This window comes from Mus musculus, chromosome 12 (genome assembly GCF_000001635.26).
Source record: "Mus musculus strain C57BL/6J chromosome 12, GRCm38.p6 C57BL/6J".
In the NCBI taxonomy this organism is placed as follows: Eukaryota; Metazoa; Chordata; class Mammalia; order Rodentia; family Muridae; genus Mus; species Mus musculus.
The window spans coordinates 116825662-116853492 of record NC_000078.6 but is presented as its reverse complement, the minus strand read 5'-3'; the positions used below and the strand labels follow the sequence as shown (position 1 = coordinate 116853492).

Genomic DNA, 27831 nt, shown 5'->3' with positions numbered 1-27831 from the left:
TACCAGGATAAGAACAAAGAGCCAAGACAACCTGCCACCTTCCTGGTCAGAGCACAGGTGTCCGCACAGCCCGGGAGGCTTCTGCCTCACGTTCCTCGGGGGCCACCTTGATTCTGGGACTCCGCAGCGGGCAGTCTGCAGGCCAAAGCAACACAGCTTCTGGGAAAGATCCTGTTTTGGGCCTTCATCTTCGGCCAGGAGGAGGTCCAAACACCAGATAACTGTGCACCTCCCTGAAAGAGGAGAGCTTGCCTGCAGAGACTGCTCTGACCACTGAAACTCAGGGAAGAGAGCTAGTCTCCCTGGTCTGCTGATATAGTGTAACAAAATCACCAGAGGAACAATCTCTAAACAGAGACAACTATAACAACTAACTCCAGAGATTACCAGATGGCGAAAGGTAAACGTAAGAATCTTACTAACAGAAACCAGGACTACTAACCATCATCAGAACCCAGCACTCCCACTTCGCCCAGTCCAGGGCACCCCAACACACCTGAAAAGCTAGACCTGGATTTAAAAGCATATCTCATGATGATGGTAGAGGACATCAAGAAGGACTTAAATAACTCACTTAAAGAAATACAGGAGAACACTGCTAAACAAGTAGAAGACATTAAAGAGGAAACACAAAAATCCCTTAAAGAATTGCAGGAAAACACAACCAAACAGGTGATGGAATTGAATAAAACCACCCAAGACCTAAAAAGGGAAGTAGACACAATAAAGAAAACCCAAAGTGAGGCAACAGTGGAGATAGAAACACTAGGAAAGAAATCTGGAACCATAGATGCGAGCATCAGCAACAGAATACAAGAAATGGAAGAGAGAATCTCAGGTGCAGAAGACTCCATAGAGAACATCGGCACAACAATCAAAGAAAATGGAAAATGCAAAAAGATCCTAACTCAAAACATCCAGGAAATCCAGGACACAATGAGAAGACCGAACCTACAGATAATAGGAGTGGATGAGAATGAAGATTTTCAACTCAAAGGACCAGCAAACATCTTCAACAAGATTATTGAAGAAAACTTCCCAAATCTAAAGAAAGAGATACCCATGAACATACAAGAAGCCTACAGAACTCCAAATAGACTGGACCAGAAAAGAAATTCCTCCCGACACATAATAATCAGAACAACAAATGCACTAAATAAAGATAGAATACTAAAAGCAGTAAGGGAAAAAGGTCAAGTAACATATAAAGGCAAGCCTATCAGAATTACACCAGATTTTTCACCAGAGACTATGAAAGCCAGAAGAGCCTGGACAGATGTTATACAGACACTAAGAGAACACAAATTCCAGCCCAGGCTACTATACCCAGCCAAACTCTCAATTACCATAGATGGAGAAACCAAAGTATTCCACGACAAAACTAAATTCACCCATTATCTCTCCACGAATCCAGCCCTTCAAAGGATAATAACAGAAAAAAACCAATACAAGGATGGGAACCACGCCCTAGAAAAAACAAGAAGATAATCCCTCAACAAAACTAAAAGAAGACAGCCACAAGAACAGAATGTCAACTTTAACAACAAAAACAACAGGAAGCAACAATTACTTTTCCTTAATATCTCTTAATATCAATGGTCTCAACTCCCCAATAAAAAGACATAAACTAACAGACTGGCTACACAAACAGGACCCAACATTCTGCTGCTTACAGGAAACCCATCTCAGGGAAAAAGACAGACACCACCTCAGAGTGAAAGGCTGGAAAACAGTTTTCCAAGCAAATGGTCTGAAGAAACAAGCTGGAGTAGCCATTTTAATATCGGATAAAATCGACTTCCAACCCAAAGTTATTAAAAAAGACAAGGAGGGACACTTCATACTCATCAAAGGTAAAATCCTCCAAGAGGAACTCTCAATTCTGAATATCTACGCTCCAAATGCAAGGGCAGCCACATTCATTAAAGACACTTTAGTAAAGCTCAAAGCACACATTGCACCTCACACAATAATAGTGGGAGACTTCAACACACCACTTTCATCAATGGACAGATCGTGGAAACAGAAACTAAACAGGGAAACAGTGAAACTAACAGAAGTTATGAAACAAATGGACCTAACAGATATCTACAGAACATTTTATCCTAAAACAAAAGGATATACCTTCTTCTCAGCACCTCACGGGACCTTCTCCAAAATTGACCATATAATTGTTCACAAAACAGGCCTCAACAGATACAAAAATATTGAAATTGTCCCATGTATCCTATCAGACCACCATGGCCTAAGACTGATCTTCAATAACAACATAAATAATGGAAAGCCAAAAATTCACGAGGAAACTGAACAACACTCTTCTCAATGATACCTTGGTCAAGGAAGGAATAAAGAAAGAAATTAAAGACTTTTTAGAGTTTAATGAAAATGAAGCGACAACGTACCCAAACCTATGGGACACAATGAAAGCATTTCTAAGAGGGAAACTCATAGCTCTGAGTGCCTCCAAGAAGAAACGGGAGAGAGCACATACTAGCAGCTTGACAACACATCTAAAAGCTCTAGAAAAAAAGGAAGCAAATTCACCCAAGAGGAGTAGACGGCAGGAAATAATCAAACTCAGGGGTGAAATCAACCAAGTGGAAACAAGAAGAACTATTCAAAGAATTAACCAAACGAGGAGTTGGTTCTTTGAAAAAATCAACAAGATAGATAAACCCTTAGCTAGACTCACTAAAGGGCACAGGGACAAAATCCTAATTAACAAAATCAGAAATGAAAAGGGAGACATAACAACAGATCCTGAAGAAATCCAAAACACCATCAGATCCTTCTACAAAAGGCTATACTCAACAAAACTGGAAAACCTGGACGAAATGGACAAATTTCTGGACAGATACTAGGTACCAAAGTTGAATCAGCATCAAGTTGACCATCTAAACAGTCCCATATCACCTAAAGAAATAGAAGCAGTTATCAATAGTCTCCCAGCCAAAAAAAGCCCAGGACCAGACGGGTTTAGTGCAGAGTTCTATCAGACTTCAAAGAAGATGTAATTCCAGTTCTGCACAAACTATTTCACAACATAGAAGTAGAAGGTACTCTACCCAACTCATTTTATGAAGCCAATATTACTCTGATACCTAAACCACAGAAAGACCCAACAAAGATAGAGAACTTCAGACCAATTTCTCTTATGAATATCGATGCAAAAATCCTCAACAAAATTCTCGCTAACCGAATCCAAGAACACATTAAAGCAATCATCCATCCTGACCAAGTAGGTTTTATTCCAGGGATGCAGGGATGGTTTAATATACGAAAATCCATCAATGTAATCCATTATATAAACAAACTCAAAGACAAAAACCACATGATCATCTCGTTAGATGCAGAAAAAGCATTTGACAAGCTCCAACACCCATTCATGATAAAAGTTTTGGAAAGATCAGGAATTCAAGGCCCATACCTAAACATGATAAAAGCAATCTACAGCAAACCAGTAGCCAACATCAAAGTAAATGGAGAGAAGCTGGAAGCAATCCCACTAAAATCAGGGACTAGACAAGGCTGCCCACTTTCTCCCTACCTTTTCAACATAGTACTTGAAGTATTAGCCAGAGCAATTCGACAACAAAAGGAGATCAAGGGGATACAAATTGGAAAAGAGGAAGTCAAAATATCACTTTTTGCAGATGATATGATAGTATATATAAGTGACCCTAAAAATTCTACCAGAGAACTCCTAAACCTGATAAACAGCTTCGGTGAAGTAGCTGGATATAAAATAAACTCAAACAAGTCAATGGCCTTTCTCTATACAAAGAATAAACAGGCTGAGAAAGAAATTAGGGAAACAACACCCTTCTCAATAGTCACAAATAATATAAAATATCTTGGCGTGACTCTAACTAAGGAAGTGAAAGATCTATATGATAAAAACTTCAAATCTCTGAAGAAAGAAATTAAAGAAGATCTCAGAAGATGGAAAGATCTCCCATGCTCATGGATTGGCAGGATCAACATTGTAAAAATGGCTATCTTGTCAAAAGCAATCTACAATTTCAATGCAATCCCCATCAAAATTCCAACTCAATTCTTCAACGAATTAGAAGGAGCAATTTGCAAATTCATCTGGAATAACAAAAAACCTAGGATAGCAAAAAGTCTTCTCAAGGATAAAAGAACCTCTGGTGGAATCACCATGCCTGACCTAAAGCTTTACTACAGAGCAATTGTGATAAAAACTGCATGGTACTGGTATAAAGACAGACCAGTAGACCAATGGAACAGAATTGAAGACCCAGAAATGAACCCACACACCTATGGTCACTTGATCTTCGACAAGGGAGCTAAAACCATCCAGTGGAAGAAAGACAGCATTTTCAACAATTGGTGCTGGCACAACTGGTTGTTATCATGTAGAAGAATGCGAATCGATCCATACTTATCTCCTTGTACTAAGGTCAAATCTAAGTGGATCAAGGAACTTCACATAAAACCAGAGACACTGAAACTTATAGAGGAGAAAGTGGGGAAAAGCCTTGAAGATATGGGCACAGGGGAAAAATTCCTGAACAGAACAGCAATGGCTTGTGCTGTAAGATCGAGAATTGACAAATGGGACCTAATGAAACTCCAAAGTTTCTGCAAGGCAAAAGACACCGTCAATAAGACAAAAAGACCACCAACAGATTGGGAAAGGATCTTTACCTATCCTAAATCAGATAGGGGACTAATATCCAACATATATAAAGAACTCAAGAATGTGGACTTCAGAAAATCAAATAACCCCATTAAAAAATGGGGCTCAGAACTGAACAAATAATTCTCACCTGAGGAATGCCGAATGGCAGAGAAGCACCTGAAAAAATGTTCAACATCCTTAATCATCAGGGAAATGCAAATCAAAACAACCCTGAGATTCCACCTCACACCAGTCAGAATGGCTAAGATCAAAAATTCAGGTGACAGCAATGCTGGCGTGGATGTGGAGAAAGAGGAACACTCCTCCATTGTTGGTGGGATTGCAGGCTTGTACAACCACTCTGGAAATCAGTCTGGCGGTTCCTCAGAAAATTGGACATAGTACCACCGGAGGATCCAGCAATACCTCTCCTGGGCATATATCCAGAAGATGCCCCAACTGGTAAGAAGGACACATGCTCCACTATGTTCATAGCAGCCTTATTTATAATAGCCAGAAGCTGGAAAGAACCCAGATGCCCCTCAACAGAGGAATGGATACAGAAAATGTGGTACATCTACACAATGGAGTACTACTCAGCTATTAAAAAGAATGAATTTATGAAATTCCTAGCCAAATGGATGGACCTGGAGGGCATCATCCTGAGTGAGGTAACACATTCACAAAGGAACTCACACAATATGTACTCACTGATAAGTGGATATTAGCCCAAAACCTAGGATACCCAAGATATAAGATACAATTTCCTAAACACATGAAACTCAAGAAAAATGAAGACTGAAGTGTGGACACTATGCCCTTCCTTAGAAGTGGGAACAAAACACCCTTGGAAGGAGTTACAGAGACAAAGTTTGGAGCTGAGATGAAAGGATGGTCCATGTAGAGACTTCCATATCCAGGGATCCACCCCATAATCAGCATCCAAACTGACACCATTGCACACACTAGCAAGATTTTATCGAAAGGACCCAGATGTAGCTGTCTCTTGTGAGACTATGCCGGGGCCTAGCAAACACAGAAGTGGATGCTCACAGTCAGCTAATGGATGGATCACAGGGCTCCCAATGGAGGAGCTAGAGAAAGTAGCCAAGTAGCTAAAGGGGTCTGCAACCCTATAGGTGGAACAATATTATGAACTAACCAGTACCCCGGAGCTCTTGACTCTAGCTGCATATGTATCAAAAGATGGCCTAGTCGGCCATCACTGGAAAAAGAGGCCCATTGGACACGCAAACTTTATATGCCCCAGTACAGGGGAACGCCAGGGCCAAAAAGGGGGAGTGGGTGGGTAGGGGGTTGGGGGTGGGTGGGTATGGGGGACTTTTGGTATAGCATTGGAAATGTAAATGAGCTAAATACCTAATAAAAAATGGAAAAAAAAAAAGAACAAAGAGCCTGGGAAGCCCCCACACAGTTGACTAGACAGCCATGCCATGGACAGTAGTAGAAAACCCACAAAGCAGCCTGGCTTTACAATCCGACTGCCTAGCTTCCCTGGGCCACCCGTCTTCACTCTTCCCAATCCTCTTCTGTCTTTGGATGAGACACAATCACCTCACCCCACAGACAAGCACATGAGTGTCACACATTCACAGTGTGAGGCAGCACAGCTGAGGTCGCAGAGCCTTACTGCACATAGACAAAGCATTCTTTCTCTGAGAACCTGGTATGAAAAGAGGGATCAGCTAGGCTTGAAAATGAAGTTCGGTGACTTTGGTTTAAGGATGAAATGAAAATCAAGATCAGGCCTGACAGGAATTCCAGGGCTGTGAATTCAGTTCTATTAGTAAGTAACTGTTTGAAAGTGACATTTTGTAGCCTGTGGCCATACCGCTCTGAAAATACCACAACCACACTCATCTAAAAGTGGGCATCCTTGTCCTTGATGGATTATGCATTTACAGCTAGCCTCTTCTTCCAGCAGAGCATCTATCCCTGACATCAGGGAGAGGAATTCAGCTGTCCACAATGAGGAGAAAACAGAGAATCAAAGGCCTGAGTCTAAATCCTCAGAAACTCCTTGTGGCTGTCACATCACAGGCTTTGGCTCACTGGCTGCACATGAGAGCTGTGTGGGTAGATTTATTGTCCCATGAGCCCTCCTGACTTCCTATACCATGGGATGCTTGTGCAGAGAGCTCACTGTGTCTGTGGTGTTTGGTGAAGGGTAGGCAATTGGTAGACAAGAGTAAGTAAGACATGGCACTCAGGAACTGTGGGGCCAGATTCCTTACTGTATTAGGTACCACTGTGTGGACTGAAGATAGTACCTAGCCTAAGACAGCTCCCTGAATGTGGAAAGGCAGCACCTTGGTCCAGGGACAGCTTCCCCTGAATGTTGGTATAGCATAAGCCAATGGACAGCTCCCTAAAACTGTGAAGTCAGCACTTAGGTCTACAAACAGCTCCCCTAGAGTCTAAGGACATCAACTAGCTTGGGGACAGCTCCATAGAGCCTGGCTTCCTGCCAATCAATAGTCAGAGAAACACTAATGAGAGCAGGTTTAAAAAATAAAAATCAAGTGAACATTATGACATGCATGCAAAGTGCTGTCCATCCTCAGCTCTGTGCTGACAACAAAGACAGAAGATGTATCCCCAAACACTGCCTCCCACGAGGCACCTCTTCAGACATGGCTGGCTGCAAAGTGGGCCTGTGGTAGACATGCATGTTATTTCTGGCTAGGTAACATCTGTGAATCTGCACCAGTCATTGCTTACAACTACACATATACACACAGAGAGACAGACAGACAGACACACACAAAGACACATACACAGAGAGAGACAGATACAAATGCATACACATGCAGACAAACAAACACAACGCATATGCACATAGACACACACATGCACAGACACACACGCACACACACACACGCATGCACACACACACAAAGACACATACACACAGAAAGACAGAAACACATGTATACACATATGCAGACAAACAGATGCGTGCACACGCACATGCACACACACACACACACAAAGACACATACACATTATGTACACATAGAGAGACAGAAACACATGTATACACATATGCAGACAGATACACACACACACACACACACACACACACAGAGAGAGAGAGCTGGCTTGCTATGTAGCTGAAGATGATCTTAAACTTCTGATTCTCATGTCTTCAATTCCCAAGTTCTTAGATCACAGGCAAATACCACTATGCCCATCTTTGAATATGAGTCTTGATCTTGTGGACATACAGAGTAGAGTTGTTGGTCTTAGAATGAACAATCCTACCCAGAAGAAACAACCAAGTCATGGTTGTAACAGTTGTTACTCTCATGAACATGAAGGTATCTTACTACATATCCCCAGCAGAGTTGACATCATAATTTTTATATTTTTTAGTTATCCTTTAAATTTTCACATATTTATACATTATTTTTGATCATATCCATGTATCATGATTATCTCCAAATAGCTGCTCAGAAAGTGACCCCTTATCTTTGTCTTAGCCAGACTAGTGCATCTGAAGTGGTGGCTCTTCAATATCACTGCGTTTCTTCAATGAGTGACACTGAACAGTGTTTTAAAGATTTATTTATTTTTATTTTCTAGGTGTGTGAGTGCCTGCATGCATATGTGCGCATATGCATTTCTGGTGCCCTTAGAGTCTAAAGAGAGTATTGGACCCCTGGAACTGAATTGATGGATAGTTATGAGCTACTGTGTGGGTACTGGGAGCTGAACCTGGGTCCTCTGCAAGAGCAACAAGTACTTTTTACCATGGAGCCATCTCTCCAACCCCAATACTGAACACTTTTGATGTCTTTGGTACATTGAACACATTGACCCTTCATATTTTTTTTTCCTAAATAAATTATCTGTTCAAAATTTTTACACATTTTTCACTGGGTTCCGTTTGAACTACCAGCACAATGATAGCATACACTTGCTTCCACACAGGCACTGTCCCATGAAACCATCCACAGGACAGGGCTCTGAAGCATGTGACCACAAGGAGCTCTCTGCCTGTGCAGAAATGTCCTCCCCTTGCCCCTGCACATGCCTATGCAGCCATGATCTGCTTCTGTTACCCGCTGCTTTATTCTTCTGTCCATCATTGCAAGGCTTATCCATGCTGCTTGCTACTGTATGCCTTAGTACTTCATTCATTGCTAATGGTCTGTCGAAATTGCCTGTTCACATGTTGGCAGACATTTCAGTTAGCTCTAGTTCTGCTCTCTACTACAAAAATTACCACAGAACTTTCTGTGCAAATTTTGAATGGCCTTATGCTTTCGCTTATCATAAGAAGAGATGGAGTGGTTGGAACCTGAAGAGATGTGTGGTCAACTTTTTAAGACATTTTGTAGTTTCAGGCCCTCCACCCCACCAAAACATGCGGCCAGATTTCTAAATTTCATCCACTCTCCCAATATGTAGGATGTCAATCAGCCTCACATTGTCAGTCTAAGTTGTTCAAATCTTCCATCTCACCCATCCCCCTCTTTCTCACATCTTCTCCAAGCTGCCCTGATATGAGTGCCTGTATTGTGTTCGCAAAGGTTGTGATTCTGGTTGGGTTTCTCTGGTCCTCTGAAGAGGTTCCTGCTCATCTTTACAGCTAGCTCTTGACCAGCCTTGACATATAACAGATGATCCCAAAAGTCCCCATGGAGCTCCTTGCCCTACTAGGGGGTTTACCTGTTGCTCCAACTTGTAGAGTCCCAAATCCTTAGGACTCTGCATCTTCAACTTTAGGGAGTTTCTTGGAAACAGCAGAGCAGCCTCTCATCTAATTATCCATGCTATGGGTGGTTGTGGAGGTCCCTAAACCACAAATATGTTCTAGCTGCCCTATCACTCAGGATACCCCCAGTCTACCTTCCAATCCTGCTGCATGTCCTTCACGTTGCATATTTATCTCCATTACTGTACTACTGTATTATATTTACTCCATTTCAACTACACTTTTGTTGTTTCTTTTATTAAATATGACTGAAAAATTTGAAGGGCAGGTGCAGTTTCATATCTTTCCAATCTCAGAGCCCATTATAGTTGCTTTATATTAATTATGTTCTCAAATACTCCTGAAAGTAAATTAATTAATGGTATCAGCAAGCAATGAATTTCAGCTTGGCCCTCTTCAGTGGCATGTGGAATGGGGATGTAATTGTGCTCTGTGGGTAAAACTAGAGCATGTTAATGTTATGCAAAGCACCTGAAAGGACTCTGAGCCAGTGCTACTCTGGACAATAAAGCAAGAAGGTAGGCACCCCACTAACAACACAGGGACAGTGGTAGAGTGGATTTAGTTATACGTGCTCAAAGCATGTATCAGAGTGGCTCCTGGCCATGCCTGTTTAGGAGGAGCACGGAAGTTCTACTCCCCATGGTTTCTGTTATGAGGTAATCAGTCCAACAGTCTCAAAGAGAATAAATCAAAATTCTGTCTATGCAGGAGTCAGATTCTCCAGGATAGATATACAGGAAAAAAAAAAAAAACATGATTTGTAAACAATTCACTAGAAATTGGATGCATGTTGAAACACCACCAGTGGCTACAGTTTAAATTGCTACAGAGATAGCCTGTCACCCGATGGGAGGGGTAGGAGAAGCCCCTAGTTCCAGGCTGGCTGCGGAGCCCTGCGGCAGCTTGGATTGCTGCTGCACTTCTGTGCTTTGTGCAGACGATGCTCATTAGAAATGTGACTCAGCTCTCTCCTCATTTAAGCACTCAACAGAAAATAATGAGTTCTGGGCTTTCACACTTTAAAAAAAAATATGAAGAAACATCTATCTGAATACAGAAGAAAAAAGAATGTGTAAGCCAGAAGTGCCCCCCAGCGCTCGGCCTCTGAATAACTCACAGCCATTGCTCTGAAATGGCCACCCTGTTGGATGATTATAATGACCATTAGTTCACACTGGGCAGCTTTTGAAGGGAAATAACAGCTGTGGGTAAAACGACTGGGCTACAGGCATCTACTGGCACTGTTGTGGCTACCTGTGGTGTGAGATCATCCTTCTGAGTGGTGGTCTCAAGGAACCCAGGAGCCAACATAGTGTGAGTGGTACTGGTGTCATGGTACTCTGACCGCACCCTGCCAGCTCCCCTTGCCAACTGCTCTTTCTGGGCTGTGGGGGACATGAGCACTTGCCACTGCTTCTCCTCTCTATGGGTCCTGAGCCCACAGAATCATCTAGAAAAATATGCCAGCCCCTTGTGGACATCTGCCAAGAGAAGCCCTCGTTCTAGCAGAGCAAATGGTGTTGTCATTCTACATGAGGAAGGCTTCAAGTGCCTTCAGGGAGTCAGCTGCTGGTGCTGGGATCACAGCATAGGTGTATGCTATGTATGTATGATAGGTATATTAGGACAGAGGAAGCTCAGGACTGAGGAAGCCTTGGTGCGGGTTCGGGGAAAATCTCCAGATGTGGGTGCTTAGCAGCATACTACAGTCTTAGAAAACACAGCCCAATGAAGTAACATTGTGGACATTCATTAGAAAGAGCTGTTGAGCCTACAAAAAGCCTACCACGCACACCAGGGAGTCCAGCTTGCCCACCATCCCCACTCTCACCCTTAGAGATGAGCTGGTTCTCAGGCTCAAAAACACTGACTTCTGGAATCCAGAACCCTTTGGCACATCGTAGTGACCATAATTTGACACCTTAGACGCCCACTGAAAAATGTGACTTGGCTCCAAAACAAGCTTACTCTAACATCCTGACTGAATGAGCCAGGAACATTCATTTCACTAACAGCTGTACTCGTTATAACCTTCATAATCTGAGAAGCTTTTGCCTCCAAACGAGAAGTCCTATCAGTTTCTTACTTTGTACCTTGGACCTAGCAGGCAAGTCTGGTCCTGAATAGCATGGTGATTGCCATGTGCCTAAGCCTGCCTTCAACAGACAGACAGTTGTCTAGAGCCCAAGCCTGAAAGCCTTACTGTTTTGGACACCATGTCATCTTGATACTCTATCCTAGATAGACAGTCATTCTGTTGCCCTGAGATATCCCCACCAGTGACTTTTCAGAAATTAGAAATCTCCAGGGATATAGGGATTGCTGATTTAAAAACAGACCAGCCAGGTACCAGACCTAACTCCAGCCATATTCAGATGCCCTTGTCTTCTTGCCATCTGGGCTATGTCTCCACTCCTATCCTGAGCACATTTCCTACAGACTGGGAGCAGAGCTCTTCCTTGGTCTCTTAGTACTAGATTTCCTGCAGTGGTGCCTGGAATCAGCACAGCCCCAGGGTCCAGAACCTCCTTGCATGCAGCCTCACTCTTCTCATACTACCCAGAGCCTGTAGTCAGGAGGACAGCTGCTGGGAGCCTGAGAACTGAGACTGCTCACTCTGCAAAGATGTCTGTACCCTACAAACAACATACAAACAGGTAAAAGACAACCCAGGCCATGAGGAGACTGAAGCATCACCTTGGCTGGACGAGTCTCATGGTCTATCCTAGAGTGTGCATTTGCTGTTGGGGTCTGGGACAGAAGCTCCAGGTAGGGCAGATAGCGCCGAAGGGTCTTGGCCAGGGCCACCTCCCTCTCCAGACTGAACCATTTTTCATTGTCAGCATTCTGTTGTAAGGACCTGAAAAGCAAAGAGAACAATGACTCAACCATCCTGAGCCTGAGATGGGGACAGGTGCGAGCATGATATATGCACAGCCTCAGCAGCCTGCAAGGATGCAGTGAGCTGCTGGTCAACACCTATGCATCTCCTTTACCAGTGTTGTTTCTTAAGGAGCCTGGACTCACAGTTCCCACAGTGTGTGGAATGCAGTGGAGCTGTTGGGAGGGGCTGATGAGTGGCCCAACAGGACTCATGTATAACATACTGCCCATGGTGTCCTGTGACATTGCTGACATGAGACAGATGGAAATGGAACACACACACAAAAAACCCACACCCACTACTGACACCTGCAGCATAAGCTCTCTGACTGAGGCAGGTGGCTCAGATATGTCATCGTAACACTCAGGAAGCTGAGGCAGAGGAATGGAAAGTTTGATGCCAGCTCAAATAACCTAGTAAGGTCCTGTTCAAATTAAATAATTGAGAATCCCATACATGCATGTGTATTTCTACCAAATTCACACCCAATTCTGTATCCTATATCCACCACTACTTTCCTTTCCCAACTTCAGGTGATTTTCTTCCTTCTTTCTTTTTTTGATTTTTTAAAGAGGGTTTCTCTGGGTAGTCCTGGCTGTCCTAGAACTCAGTCTGTAAACCAGGCTGGTTCAACTCAAACTCAAATAGATTCACCTGTCCCTGTCTTCTGAGAGCTGGAATTAAAGGCATCATTGCTCAGGTTGCTTTTCTTTAAAAGTCACTGCATTGGCTAATTTTATGTTAACTGGACACAGGCTAGAGTCATCTTAGAGGAGGGAACCCCCCTTGAGAAAATGCCTCCATAAGATCTGATGGCAGACAAGCCTGTAGGGTATTTTTTTAGTTAATGATTGGTATGGCGGTAGGGGAGCTCATCCCATTGTGGACGGTGCTATCCCTGGGCTGATGGTCCTGGCTTCTATAAGAAAGTAGGCTGAGCAACCCATAAGAAGCCAATAAGCAAAACCTCTCCATGGCCTCTGCATTAGCTCCTGCCTCCAGGTTTCTGCCTTGCTTGGGTTCCTGCTTCCAATGATGAATTGTTCCCTTTTCTCTCCAAGTTTCTTTCAGTCATGGTGTCTCATGACATCAATACTAACCCAACTAAGACTTTCACAGTCTATTTAGTGGTGCCTGGATGTGTATGAGTGAAGGATCAGCTAGTGCTATGGGAACATGGGTAACCTCTCAGGAACACAACCCTGAAAAGAATTAACCCTCCACCCCCCAGCAGCCATCAACTGCAAGTGTCCTTAAAAGGAGATTTAAGGGAGAGAGGTGTAGCTCAGTGACAGGGCAGGCACCTAGCTTCAGGATCGTGGTTCAATCCCCAGTACACATACACAAGAAAGCATCTGCAGTGCTGAGAAAGACAACCACAGAGAAGGCTGGCATGACACAGACATGGCAGAAGGCAAAGAGAGTCTGCTGTGGAAAAGGAAAAGTGTACTTTAAACCCTACAAAATTCTGTGAGCTTTGAACAAAAAGCAAGAGTATGGCCTTGGTAGTGTGGAAGAGTCAGGCACAACACCCCCAGCAGGGTCCAGGCTCATCCCATCTTTGTTTTAGCACAGGGCTGCCACGAATGACTTCTGACCTATGGAGTGATTGTTTTCACATTTAATACTAACTTTGTGACATGCTGTGGCAGTGCCCAGGCTCTGCATAGCAGCCACTCGGCTGTCAGATGGTCTGTGTTAACATCTGTGCCATAGATGTCCAGGAAGTGATGTTTGATGTTATAAACACCTTGAGCATAGCTCACCCTGTAGGTAGATTAGGGGGTAGGGGTAAAAAGATCAAGGCCAAAGAATCTCAGACTTGAGTGACCTATGGGTCTGACAACTGTAGAGAACAGAGTAAACCTACAGATAGCTCGTAGGAACAGTTGAATGTGACTAAAATAGAAGTCAGCAAGAGCCATGGCAGCTGTAAGAGAGGTGTCAGAGAAGTGGCCAAGCATCACAGATCCTGAACAGGGTCTGGACAAGCCAGGACAATGGGACAGAGATTCTAGAACTTGAAGATGCCATGACAGAGGTGGGAGGAGAGTGATGTCAAGAAGACATTGACCAATTGACCAATTGCTGACCCCATGCTCCTCCCAGGTCTCTCCAAGAAAGAATCCCACCTGCCTTGTAGCCTGTATGTGGGCAGCAGGCCAGCTGCATTGAACATTCTGTCTTCCACACTAGTGCTAACTGCCTGTTCCACCAATGAGGATGCCTTCTGGTGGAGGAATGAAATGCAGGCAGGCTCATTGATGAGCCAGGACTAAAGCCATATACATAAACCACACTGCTAATAAGAGTCAAAGACTTCTCTAGCAGACTGAGTCTAATGACTGGGAATGCTGACAGAATGCTTTGAATTTTGATTACTTTCGGGCTTTCGATTCATTAAGCCTCTTGTTTATGTCTAGAAAAGAGACAGAAATTAGTCAAATAGGTCAGATTCTCTGAGCTACTGTGGCCCTGGCTGCCCATATCGTATTGCCTCCAGAAACTTTCCCAAATCCCCAGTGTCAGCCACCATTAGCTCACTTTCCCTCAGACCTCTGGTAGTCCTGCCTCCATATCTTCCAGCCCCTAGCAGGCTCCTGGCTCTGCCCTCCAGCATGGTCCCATCAGAGAGAATCTTCCCATCTCCTCTCCCTCTGCCCTGGGGGAGACTTCACAGCTGGAAGGTGTGACTTTTCTGAAGCCGAAGCAGAAGCTACCCTGCCCCACCTCAAGCCTGGCCTCTTCTGGCTCACTCAGATCTCTGCTGGGCAAGGAGGTGACATCACCAGGGCTGTGGCACAAAAGAGCTAAATTCACATGTGCAGTCACAGGACTCTAGAGCTGTTCTACTTGTGTTCTTCACTTGGTTCCTCAATGCTAGTCCTCACTGGATATTTGTGTAATTATAAACGTTTCTTTTGTTGGTTCATTAGCCATAATTCTAAGAGGTCGCTTTATGGTGCATAGTATTCACCTGTAACTGAGACTGTTACAGGTGCCTGTAAGTGAAGGTGACAATTCAAGTGACCTATGGGAAACAAGTATAGTAAGGCTGTGAGCTTTCTCCCTGCTGTTCTGTGTGTGACCATCTTGTGTTGACAAAAATTGCCTTTACAGCCACAGACAAGCCCCACAGTGCATCATTTGTTGTTTCATCGATGAACTCTGCATGAGATTGAAATAGTGAGGTATGACCACAGGGCCCTGGTGCAACCTCGGGTCCCTGGTGCTCAGTGGTTTGGGGGTGTGCATCCCAGTGCATTAGCCTAGCTTCTTTTCCTCCTCTCACAGTTAATATAGGAAAGCTGCTTCACCTCCTAGATCTCTGAGAAAATATTAAGTTCACCATTGCATTTGAAAGGTGTTTTGAGGCATGTGAAGTTCTGGGTTGATCTTCCTTTTTTTCCTCAGTGCTTTCTTGCCTTTGACCAAGAGCAACCAGCAACTGTGAGGAGCGGGTGTGGCAGCAGTCCCAAGAAGGCGCCAGGGACTGCAGCTAAGTCTTATGACTTGCACCTGACTTCCTCATACACCTGAAAATAAGCCACAACCATCGTGAGAGCTGCGCAGGTGCACCAGGATACTGGCAGTTTAAACAAGTCCATATTTGGTGGAGACATGCCCCTGCCGCCCTGATTGGCTGAAGCTGTGTGCCTGGTGAGGTGGCATGGCCTGCTGTGAGTGGATGGGGACTAAGAGTATATAAGAGTGAGAGGCCCGGGGTTCAGGGGAGAAAGATGAGAGAAAAAGTTGAAGCGAGAGATGAAGACGGAAGTTTGCTGAATAAACTGCTGTTAGAAGGACTCTGAATAGAAGTTTGCTGAATAAACTGCTGTTAGAAGGAGAGCAGACTCGACAAGCAACCACACAACCTTCCTCTCTCTTTCTTCTTGCTCTCTTGCTCAGGTTTGGAGCCATTTGATCACAGGGTGTCTTGGTTTTCCATATTCGTTTCTCTTGGAGTCATACAGCTTCCTAGATGTCATACAGCTTCCTAGGTGTGTTCAAATGAGAAGTATCTCTCATGAGCTTAGAACATGGGCTTGGACACTTGGTCTTCACATATTGTGTAACAGTTTCCTTGAGAGATTGAAACGTTCCATTCTACTGGGAAGCTCCTTAAGGCAGAAGTTAATAAATTCCAAATACTTCTGGGAAGTCCCTGAAACAGACCAGATCCTCTGGGCTTCTCCCTCCCAAGAATGTTTAATAAAGGTTGCTGAGAGTTGCCCTCAGACAAGCCAAGCTGCCAAGAAGACTCTTGATAACAAACTGGATCAGCTACTTGGAAGAAGACCACCAGCTGAGCTACCTGGAAAATGTTGAGACCAGCTGAGCCACATAGAAGGAACACTCTCCAACCCGTTGAGCTGCCTGCAGGCTATGCAATGTGCTTCAGATTCCCAGCTTTGTGAACTGTCACCCATGCCGGGATGAGCTTTGATGATGCAGCTGTCTGGTGAGTCATTTCTACTTCTCTAAGTAACCTCTTGCTCATATTCCTCTCAGTAACACAAAGGCTCACCAAGTTGGACTTTTATGGTATCCATACGGGGGATCACTATCTGGAGTGGGTAGTGGTGTGTGTGTGTGTGTGTGTGTGTGTGTGTGTCTGTCTGTCTGTCTGTCTGTTGCATTTTTCCAAGTGTTGTTATACATCACGAATTAGTGGCATTTGGGGGTAGGTTATGCTGCTGTAGCTGGTACAGCCTTGCTGGAGGAAGTACCTCACTGGGGACAGGCTTTAAGAGTTTATAGCACTGCTCTACTTGGGGTTCATGCTCTGGTTTACGTTTATGGACTTTCCCCCTGGAACAATAAGCCATAATAAACTCTCACTTCCTTACAGATGCCTTTGGTCATGGTTTTTTATTACAACAACAGAGAAGTAACTAATACAGTACATCTCTGGGCTTATCATTTTCACCATGTGGAAACAATTTTGGTTGTCTGCAAATGACTTTTTCTTTTTGCCGATACTTCTATCTTCCCTCGTCCCTGGGGCTCTGCCTTCATACATATTTACTCCCTGAATGTCTCTGGACTCAATGGCGATGCTCACTTTGCTATATCTTCTCTCTGTTTTCTTATTGCTGTATCTCTAGATTTGCTACAATTTTCTACATGCTTCTCCCTTGCTACTCGCCTAGCATGCATTCTTCATATCTCCCACCTCTTGCATCTGTATCATTCCATCTGAACTCAGGGGTCTCACTTTCCTGCCTCTTCTTCTGGTTAATAACCCTTGATTGGATTCTATGCTGTATTTTTTCCCTTTGGGTGATATGTACTCATGCATTTCCATAGCCTTTTTCTTTTTCATTGCTGCTTTTGTTGTTGCTGTGGTTGTTAAAAGTGAGTCTAGCTACGTAGTTTAATTTGGGGCTTGAACTCATGATCTTTCTGCTGTGGTCTTTCCAGTGCTGGTATTATCATGCCTAGCTGCCATTAGCCTCTTGTTCTTCTATTCTGACATCCCGTTGACTTCTTAGGAACAGTTCTACCCTTCAAGTCTTACCTTTAAGGTGAGTACAGTGGTGGTTATCTACAAGTTATTCCTCTAGAAGCCTGAAATCTCTGCTGCTTGATCTCAAATGAAGGTCCCATTTTGGAGACAACACCTTGCACACTGTGGAAAGGTTGGTGTGTAACATGGTGAGATGTCGCCAACCTCCCAAGGTATGGTGAGCTCTTTCACTGCTCATGGTGACTACACATCTCCTGGGAAGACATCTCCAAGCTCTTGCTGTTTTTGCCAAAGTGTAACACTGAGTGCCTCACTGTGGTCAATGCTGGCAGGTACCCAGTCCCCACTGTGTTCAGCCAGCTTACTCCCATGAGTGATGATCTGGGGTCATCAGAAAGTTACTGCTTATTCTCTGACTCACTGTCTGTCACCCTCTGTATCTCAAGGGCCTGTTGTTCGTTGGTTTGTTTGTTTCATGCAGAATAAGATGGTGTCCTTTTTGCTCTGTCTTGACCAGTTATTTAGAGTCTCAAACCGGGCACAACCAATGACCATCTTATCACAGCAGGGTAGGTGAACAGAAAAGTCTCCACATAGTGGATACTATTTATGCTTGATAAAGAATGAATGTACCATTGACATCAGATGCAGTCTAGTGAGAGCACATATATCAGAAAACCTTCACAATGTCCATGATTATAGGAAACTCATCTACAAATAAATCCCGTATAGACACTGAAGAGAGGGATGTGCACAAGCCATAAATAGAACTCTGGGTGGCTGAAACATTCTGTTTATTGACCTGTGTTCCTGGCACTCACATGCTAACGTCAAAAGTTGTCAGATTATGTTTTTGAGAACTCCTACTTCACAGAATGTAAAATTTACCTGAATGAAACATGACTAGTCCCCCAAAGAGTGTTGACATCCAGCTATGTCCCCTACAAAATGGCCTTCTGAAAGGTTATGGCTGCCTAATCTTCCATCCTAGTCTGGCTGTCAGCATCCCCGTCTCAAAGGCCAGCCATCTCCAAAGACTCAGCCAACCCTGTCTGGGGTGGGATTAGGCTCCTGAGACCACTGTGACAATGCCTGTGAGACCATGGCCCACCTCGGTCAAGCCACCATATCCACTCTCTATACTGCAAGCTAGGTGCAGCTATAGCTGTCATGTGTCTTTCTAACTGCTCAGGGTCTTGCTGGACTTGGGCACAGAGCCTTTGCTGACTTGGGTGTCATTGAGAGAGCATTCCAAGCAAGGCATCATCCATTCCTGTAGAATCCATTGGGCCTGAGTTCTGGCACCAACCACATCATTCAATTTACATGGACCAGGCCCCAGACAAATGAAACTGGTTTTCTCAACAGCCCATGGATCTTAACAACCTATCCACGTGTGGGGGCTCAAGACAGTGACCAGGGATCAGGTCTATGCAGGTTTTCAGTCACTTTTGGTTGCTACCTGCTGTCACGGGGCTTTCTTAGAACTAGGGGAAATGTCTTTTTCACCACAGGCTAGCTTGTACCACCTTCTATCCTAACAGGAAGAACTGTACTACATAGAACAAAAAGCTACTCTCAAGAGATCTGGCTGTGGCCACATGCTGATCCTACCATACTCTGTGTATGAGAGGAACATACAGGTACAAACAGAAGATACATGTACATACATGTGCATGCAATAGACTGATTCCCGTGCAAGTGAGCCCTAGAACATCTCTCTGTGTAACAGCTTCTGGGTTTTCATGTCAGGTTTCATAGAATAATTCTCTTTCTTCAAGGTACTCTCTTGGCGGGTGTTTTCTGTCAGACACCCAAAGCGTCTAACCAGGAAGCATATCCCTTGTTTGAAATACTCTGAGGTTTGGGAACTTCTGGATTTAAGTGATATTTGTATAGGCAAAGTGAGATATTTGAGGATGAGGCACAAATTTAAACATGAAATTCAGTTGAATTTTACATAAGACATAGAGGCTAACATTCACTTTATAGAGTCTATTTGGTAAACTCTCCCTCCTGCAGGTGATAGCCTTGAAGATCACTTAATGAATCCTTTATCCTGGATGGTCTTTTAAGATCATTTAGTGACCTCTGTGCCAGGTAGAATTTCTTGTATACATCATTTCAATGCTAAGAACAGTTTCAGATATTGGATTTCTAGGTTAAAGGTACCTCAATATGTGTGTGTGTGTGTTTGTGTGTGTGTACATGTGTGTCCTTCCAAAGACTTCAACACTACATTTTGAACAAAATCAGATGCAGAAAATTACTTGTGCCATCCTCTAGAGGGGCATTTCTGGGAGAATGTCATGAGTCAGAGAAAGATGCAATATCACCTGGAACATTGCCAATGTCACACCTGCAGTGGACCATGGAAGCAGCACTTCATCCCAATGTGACCACTCCGTGCCATGCTTGGGTTTCTACTGTGACCTAGACATACTTTAGAAAATTATACTTTAAGTGGATATAACTCATTATAAATTCCTCACATGAAAGTTAACTGGGAAACAGGTACTAGCTGATGTTTCATGTTGACAAGACAGATTTTCAAGGATGTGTTATTGAGGTATTTAAAGGAGGAGGATTGGAAGTTCAAGGTCAGCGTAGGCTGCAAAGCAAGAAGGGTAGAAAGAAGAGAAGGATAAAGATGGAGAAGAATAGAAAGGAGCAGGTAGAAGGAAGAGATTCTGAAAAGAAGGTAGAAAGGAAGACAGGAAGGCAGGCAAGCTGCTACTGTTATGGGTGATACCAGCATATATTTAAATTTCCAGCAAGAAAATGCAAGTCAAAACTACAGTGAAATATCACCTCACACATTAGAATGGCTATTATCAAAATATAGAAACTGATACTGGTGAGGATATAGCAAAGGCACTCTCACAATGCACACTGCTGCTGAGAATGTAATTGTTATGGGGAACAATACAGAAGGTCCCAGGAAGTCTGAAAGTAGGACACCCTTGGAATCTGCTCATCTGCTTCCAGATATTCCTCCAAAGGAACTAGAATCAAGTGTCAAGGAAATGCTGGAGCTGAGGCTGATTGCAGCACTATTCACAAGTGCCATAGTAGGAGATGAATCTAGGCATCTATTGTGATCAAATAAATGTGGACACCATGGACTGTCAGGCAGCTGTGAAGAATGAAATCCTATCCTTTGCAGCAGAGTAGATGGAACCAACCAGGGAACATGCTAAATGAAATAAGCCAGACATTTTTTAATTAGGTATTTTCTTCATTTATATTTCCAATGCTATCCCAAAAGTCCCCCATATCCTCCCCCCGCCACCCATCCACTCCCATTTCTTGGCCCTGGAGTTCCTCTTTACTGAGGCATATAAAGTTTGCAAGACCCATGGGCCTTTCTTTCCAATGATGGCCAACTAGGCCATCATCTGATACATATGCAGCTAGAAACACAAGCTCTGGGGGGTGGGGGTACTGGTTAGTTCATATTGTTGTTCCACCTATAGGGTTGCAGATCCCTTTAGCTCCTTGGGTACTTTCTCTAGCTCCTCCATTGGGGGTCCTGTGATCCATCCAATAGCTGACTGTGAGCATCCACTTCTGTGTTTGCTAGGCCCCAGCATAGCCTCACAAGAGACAGCTATATCTGGGTCCTTTCAGCAAAATCTTGCTAGTGTATGCAATGGTGTCAGCGTTTGGAAGCTGATTATGGGATGGATCCCCGGGTATAGCAGTCTCTAGATGGTCCATCCTTTCGTCTCAGCTCCAAACTTTGTCTCTGTAACTCCTTCTGTGGGTGTTTTGTTCCCAATTCTAAGAAGGGGCAAAATGTCCACATTTTGGTCTTCATTCTTCTTGAGTTTCATGTGTTTTGCAGATTGTATCTTGTATCTTAGGTATTCTAAGTTTCTGGGCTAATATCCACTTATCAGTGAGTACATATTGTGTGAGTTCTTTTGTGATTGGGTTACCTCACTCAGGATGATGCCCTCCAGGTCCATCCATTTGCCTAGGAATTTCATAAATTCATTCTTTTTAATAGCTGAGTAGTACTCCATTGTGTAAATGTACCACATTTTCTGTATCCATTCCTCTGTTGAGGGACATCTGGGTTCTTTCCAGCTTCTGGCTATTATAAATAAGGCTGCTATGAACATAGTAGAGCATGTATCCTTCTTACCGGTTGGAACATCTTCTGGATATATGCCCAGGAGAGGTATTGCTGTATCCTCCGGTAGTACTATGTCCAATTTTCTGAGGAACCGCCAGAATGATTTCCAGAGTGGTTGTACAAGCTTGCAATCCCACCAACAATGGAGGAGTGTTCCTCTTTCTCCACATCCTTGCCAGCATCTGCTGTCACCTGAGTTTCTGATCTTAGCCATAAGCCAGACATTTTTAAAAAGCTAAATAAAAAGACATGTCATCTCTTAAGCACCAGAGCACAGAAAGGAATAGATCCTGGTGAATACAGCACAAAGCTGGCCACAGCTCACAGTCATATAGCCTGTTCTTTGAGAGGCCTGGAGAGAGACACTTGAACTCTATACACAAGAGAGAGCTGAAGGGAGGACAGGCCAGTGGTCATAATCTGATCTGTGCATGCCACGGGCACACAAATGGAAGTCACGCTGAATTCAAGCATTTGTGTCAAAATAAAAAAATAAATAAATGAAAGGTCTCTTAAAGCTGAGATTCATCAGAAATTTTCCCATCTCTGTTCCTCTCATATGAAAAACCCATCCTATCATCAGGTATGGCAGTCAACATCTGTAATTCTAGCACTTAGCAGCTAAAGCAGGAGGTAATACCATGGGCTCCAGGCCAGCTTGGACTAGAATGTTAGATAATTGCTACAATGTGGTATTCAGCATACCAAATATAAATATAAAAATAAAACCAGTCTTTGGTGCAGAATATTCAATCACACTATGAACCCCAAGATTGTGTTGTTTAATGGAAAAAAAAACTGTGTCTAATTGTAGTGCAGGTCAGCCTTAGCACACACATTTACTCCTCTGCACAGAATACAGACACACCCTTAGCACACACCTTTAATCCCAAACAATGAAGGTAAAAGTTTGTAGAAGTAAGCAACCAAGTTTGAAAGTGATGTTTAATTGAGTGGCAGACAAAGTGATGAATCAGAGAAAGATTTGACAGAGTAAGATATGCCCAACTCTCACAAGAAGACAGAAGAAAGGGAAGTTACTTGAGGGAGCAGTACAGAGAGAGTAAAAAGGGTGAGAAGATAGTTTTACTGGGAGAGTCTTACAGATAGGTTAAAGAGAGAAAAAGTTAGACACACATGAAGACAGAATAAGTCAGAAGGAGCTAGAAGATCATAAAAAGATCGCTGGAGTTAGTTTGAGGCCAAGCAGAACAATTCAGGAGGAACAGAGAGAAGCCAACTTCAACCAGTCAGCTTGGAAAGGAGTTTAAGATAGAAAGGCTGAGTTGAACCAGCCAGAGAGAGCTCAGAAAGAACAAGAAAAGGTGAGCTTATTAAGCAGCATGTCTCAGAGAAAAACATTCTAGGCCTAGATTAGATTGCAAGAGGCTAGAAACCTCCAGGACTAGTCTAGGTGAACAGACTGAGGTAGTAAGCCTTAGATGGCAATTACCTCAGGATAATGAAAGTTATTATTACACACCCTGCCTTGTTGCCAATGTCTGGTTCAGTCCATGGCAACCATAATTTGTGAGGTTGTTCAGAGTTCTGTGTATCTCAAACCACAGCTAATTTTCCTGACTACTTCTTAGTGGGTAAAATTTCATTTTCTATGTTATTAGATTGTAATTCAGCTGGTCCATTTACTCTTCTGTTATTTTGTTTACTTTTCTCACCAATAGATAATCAGTACAGACAGAGGCAGATCATGAAGGTGCCTTTAAGTGGTCTTATTTGTCTTGTTTATGTCTCTTCTGTGCATGGGACATAGTTTGTGACCCTGGAGTAAGTCATGATGACTGAGTGACCACTGTCACTCTGTATTTTGTGTTGTAGTAATCAATATGGACCTTTACTGGATCATTTGGCTTCAAGTAAGCCAACAATTTATGGGACCATTTCCACCTTCTAAAAACGTTAATGTCTCTCACACCTGGAATCCACGCATCATGCTCACTGTTGAGTACTCTGTGCTTTCTACCCTTGAACAAGCTGCTAGAAGTTGCTGTGTAATCTGTGTAATCCGAAAAGAAGCTAAAGAGAGCAGAGGGGCACTCAGTGACAGTCCTTTCATGTCACTTGGCTTCACGTGCAGGCCCTGGGCCAACCAACATGGACTGTGGAGATGGTACTCACACACACCAGCCACCTAGTCCCGGTTCCCATATCGGATCTGAAGAAAACAGCTGGCTCTTGGTTCTCAGTGATCCTGCATGGGCCAAGCCTCACCCTTTATAGTGACATCTGACACAGCCCATGCTGATCCCACATGGCTCTGTCCAATACAGATCACCACATGGCCTCTTCTACCTAAGGCAAGGCATTTATACATGGGGGACCACAAATGACCAGCTATGACTGCTGCTCTCTCAGCTTATGGATCAAATGGGAATCCTCAAAGAAAGACCAAGTTCTCTTCTTCATCTTCCCTCTCTCTCCATCTGCTCTGAAAGTGGAGCCCAGAGCACATATTAATAAGCATCTTAATCACTGACCTACCCCGAAACTCTCTTCCTCCCATTTCTTAAAAATTGAGACAGGGTCTCATTCTATAGTTCAGGCTGACCTTGAGCTTTTGATCTTCCTGCCTTAGCCTCCAAGGACCAGAACAAGAGGCACAAGGTGTACCCCACAATGTTCAACCTTATCTTCACTGTGAATGAATCACTGATTTGAAACAAGCTATTCTGTTTCTATGGAGATCTAATGCCATGTATGAAAGAGGTCCAAACTCCATTCCATGGCCAGCTGTAAATCTGCTAAGGAAAACCTGAAAGACTTTTGATCACCGTTGTCACCAATCTTGTCATTCAGACACATTGCACATCCCTCACCCTTCCCTTCTTTTACAAATTCAGTGACTTTTGTAACTTATGCTGTTGGGGGTAGGTTCTGGTAGATCAAGAAGAAAGTGTCTGGGGTAGGAAGGGAAGAAGCTAAAGCAAATTTGGCTCCTACTCTCTAGGGATTGAGGACACATGGGCTCCTTTAATTAATAATTGAATAAGTCTGTTGCTTGGAAACCTGGGGTGATGGCTATCTGTGAATTTACAATCAGACACAGTTATTTAAAATGCCGAAGAAGACAAATGCAAGCCAATAACAGGGCACAGAGGAAAAAGAGTCCCAAGCACCGCTAATGTGGATGCCCTGCTGGGCTCCCGCACATCTCTCGGAACTGTTTGGTGTTGGTTATGCCCTGCTGGGCTCCCGCACATCTCTCGGAACTGTTTGGTGTTGGTTATGCCCTGCTGGGCTCCCGCACATCTCTCGGAACTGTTTGGTGTTGGTTATGCCCTGCTGGGCTCCCGCACATCTCTCGGAACTGTTTGGTGTTGGTTATGCCCTGCTGGGCTCCCGCACATCTCTCGGAACTGTTTGGTGTTGGTTAGGCCCTGCTGGGCTCCCGCACATCTCTCGGAACTGTTTGGTGTTGGTTATGCCCTGCTGGGCTCCCGCACATCTCTCGGAACTGTTTGGTGTTGGTTATGCCCTGCTGGGCTCCTGCACATCTCTCGGAACTGTTTGGTGTTGGTTAGGTTGGTTATGAAGCCTGTACCTTAAACAAAAGTGTCCAAGGGTCAGATTTTAAAGGAGGCAACAGATTAACCAGGAAGCAAAGTCAAAGTGAGAGCAGGAGCGCCATCCTGAGGCAGGAGCGAGGAATACAGCAGAGGCTCCCAGGCTCCAGATGATCACAGCTACAGGGATACAGACAACGGGGTTGCAGCAGGACAGTAAACCACCGGAGTGCAGTACTCAGAAAACATGACGCTGGTGAATGCAGCAGGAGGGACCATGACAAAGGATATTTCACCTGAGACATCTGACTAAGCCAAAATATGAACAAAGACATCCTAAGCTTGTATAATGCCACTGGCGTTTATATTTGCAATTAAAACACAGCATATTATACATAAAGTTATAAAGTACACAGATAAGGATGTATGCTGAAAATAGTGGGTATAAATATACTTTTGAGTCATCCATTGGAAACAGAAAAGTTACTGCACAAATAGGGCCACAAAAAGAAAGAAAGAAAAAAAGATTCCCAAAAAGTTCAAATCTAACATCAGACTAAAAAGCAATAGCATTTGACTCTCAAATTTACAGGCTAAAGCATAGAAATGTGAGAGAAGAAAAATGTTATATGCCTTAATTGTTCCAAAAAGAAGGGGAAATGACAATCACAGGTATATAGAGGAAAAACTCAGGAGGAGGTAGCACCAAGGCCATGGCCAGAAGCAATATAAACAAGATCTTCAACTTAACTCAAGAAGTTACATTAAAAAAAAAAAGTAAATCTAAAGATAGCAGAAAGAAGAAAGCCCAAGAAATAGGTTTTTAAAAATTATTTTAAGTAGATGAAAAGAAAACTTAAGTTAACTGTCACAGGGATTATAGACACACAGGGCTGAACCATTTCTTCATGCTGACAGGGCAGCACACAGGCACTAGGCTAACATCCTGAAAATCTCTATGGAGACGGCTTTCTTTGAAGATACTCACAATGAGAGACTGTGAGACTTATGTACAAAGAAAAATGATGTTTAAATATATCACGGAACAGATCACTGCAATGATAAAGGGAAAGTTTCCTGGTGACTTTGGAGGTAAAAATGTGGAACTGTACAATTGACAGGTGACACTGGTATGGTGGAGAGGCAGGGGATGGGAAGCAGGGGATGGGGGAGCTGGGGACAGGAAGAAGAAGGTGAAGGATCCCTGCAAGATGCAAGGAGTTGAGAGCTAAGGAACAAGAAACATGGTGCACGGAGCAAGGAACAGGGAACTAGGAGCTAAAAGCAGGGGGCCAGGCTCAGGGAGCAAGACACATAGAGCAAAATGTGACCCAGGGAGCTGGGGTCAGGCTGTGTTATGGATCATGACTTGACTATAGGGTCTCCATGAGTACCAAAGGCCCACAGTATCTAGTGGGAATCTCCCAGACAGATAAAGACAAAGGTGAGAGGTCAGAGGGTCAAAATAAGGAGACCTAGGGGCTATGACACAGTGGAGTCTGGGCCTTGGGTAAAGAGCAAGGACAATATCCCATGAGTCAGGTCAAAGCAAAGACAAGGCCAAGGGGGACACAGGAGCCAAGAAGCCAATTCTCTTTGACAGGACAGGACTCAGAGAATAGACAAGAGTCTAGAGAATACCTAGCCAGTTCCTCCCAGAAGCTCTCGCTGGCCCTTAGAGATGGATGGCCAGTGTCATTCCCTTCCACTCATGAGGAAGGAAGGAATCAGGCGAGCAGAAAGTTCTTGTGCTGTTTTAAAACTCTGCCTCAAGGCCATCTCTGAGCCAGAGACAGAAACACTCCTCAAGACACATGAAAAAAGTCACTGGCATTTTCTTCATGATTAAGTAAGCATTCAAGACAGATGTCTAGGCACCTAACATGTCAAGATATATTCATAATTTATTATATATATATATATATATTCACACATATATAACTATCTGTATAATACATAAACTGTTTCATATAATTTTATACTAATTTCTATAAATATATAATAAGTGCTTAAATGTAACTACAACTTGATAAAAACATATGCATACATATATATACATATACACACATACATATGTAATACACTCATATATATATGCATAAATACATCATACATATATACATCAGTCTCTTTATAAAGGATGCCCCCAGGAATACTAGTTCACTCTGTATGAAGCACTGAGACTCCATTCATACACACACAGACTCACTGTCCTACCCAAGTGCTCACTTTTTACCTGTTTTTACTGTTGTTAATCTCACTAGATTTGAAATGGCCTCCATGATGACTCTGGGGCTCTGAATCACTCAACACACACGGTCATAAAGGCAAAGAGTCATATTTTGTGTTACAAGAATTACTACATGGAAACTTCAGTTCAAGAGTATTCCGTGTCGGACAGGGAAGCTTAGGGAAGCAAAACAAGA

General features: G+C 43.5%; 1 protein-coding gene across 2 annotated transcripts in view; it reads right to left on the bottom strand.

The window, feature by feature from the left end:
- The window catches only part of Ptprn2 (protein tyrosine phosphatase, receptor type, N polypeptide 2), a 792473-nt gene that overhangs the window by 424675 nt on the left and 339967 nt on the right, over positions 1-27831 (bottom strand). For both annotated transcript variants that reach the window (XM_011244019.3, NM_011215.2), the window contains one exon: positions 12087-12249. In XM_011244019.3, coding sequence (XP_011242321.1) covers positions 12087-12249 — 163 coding nt within the window. The remainder of the gene's footprint in view (positions 1-12086; positions 12250-27831) is intronic.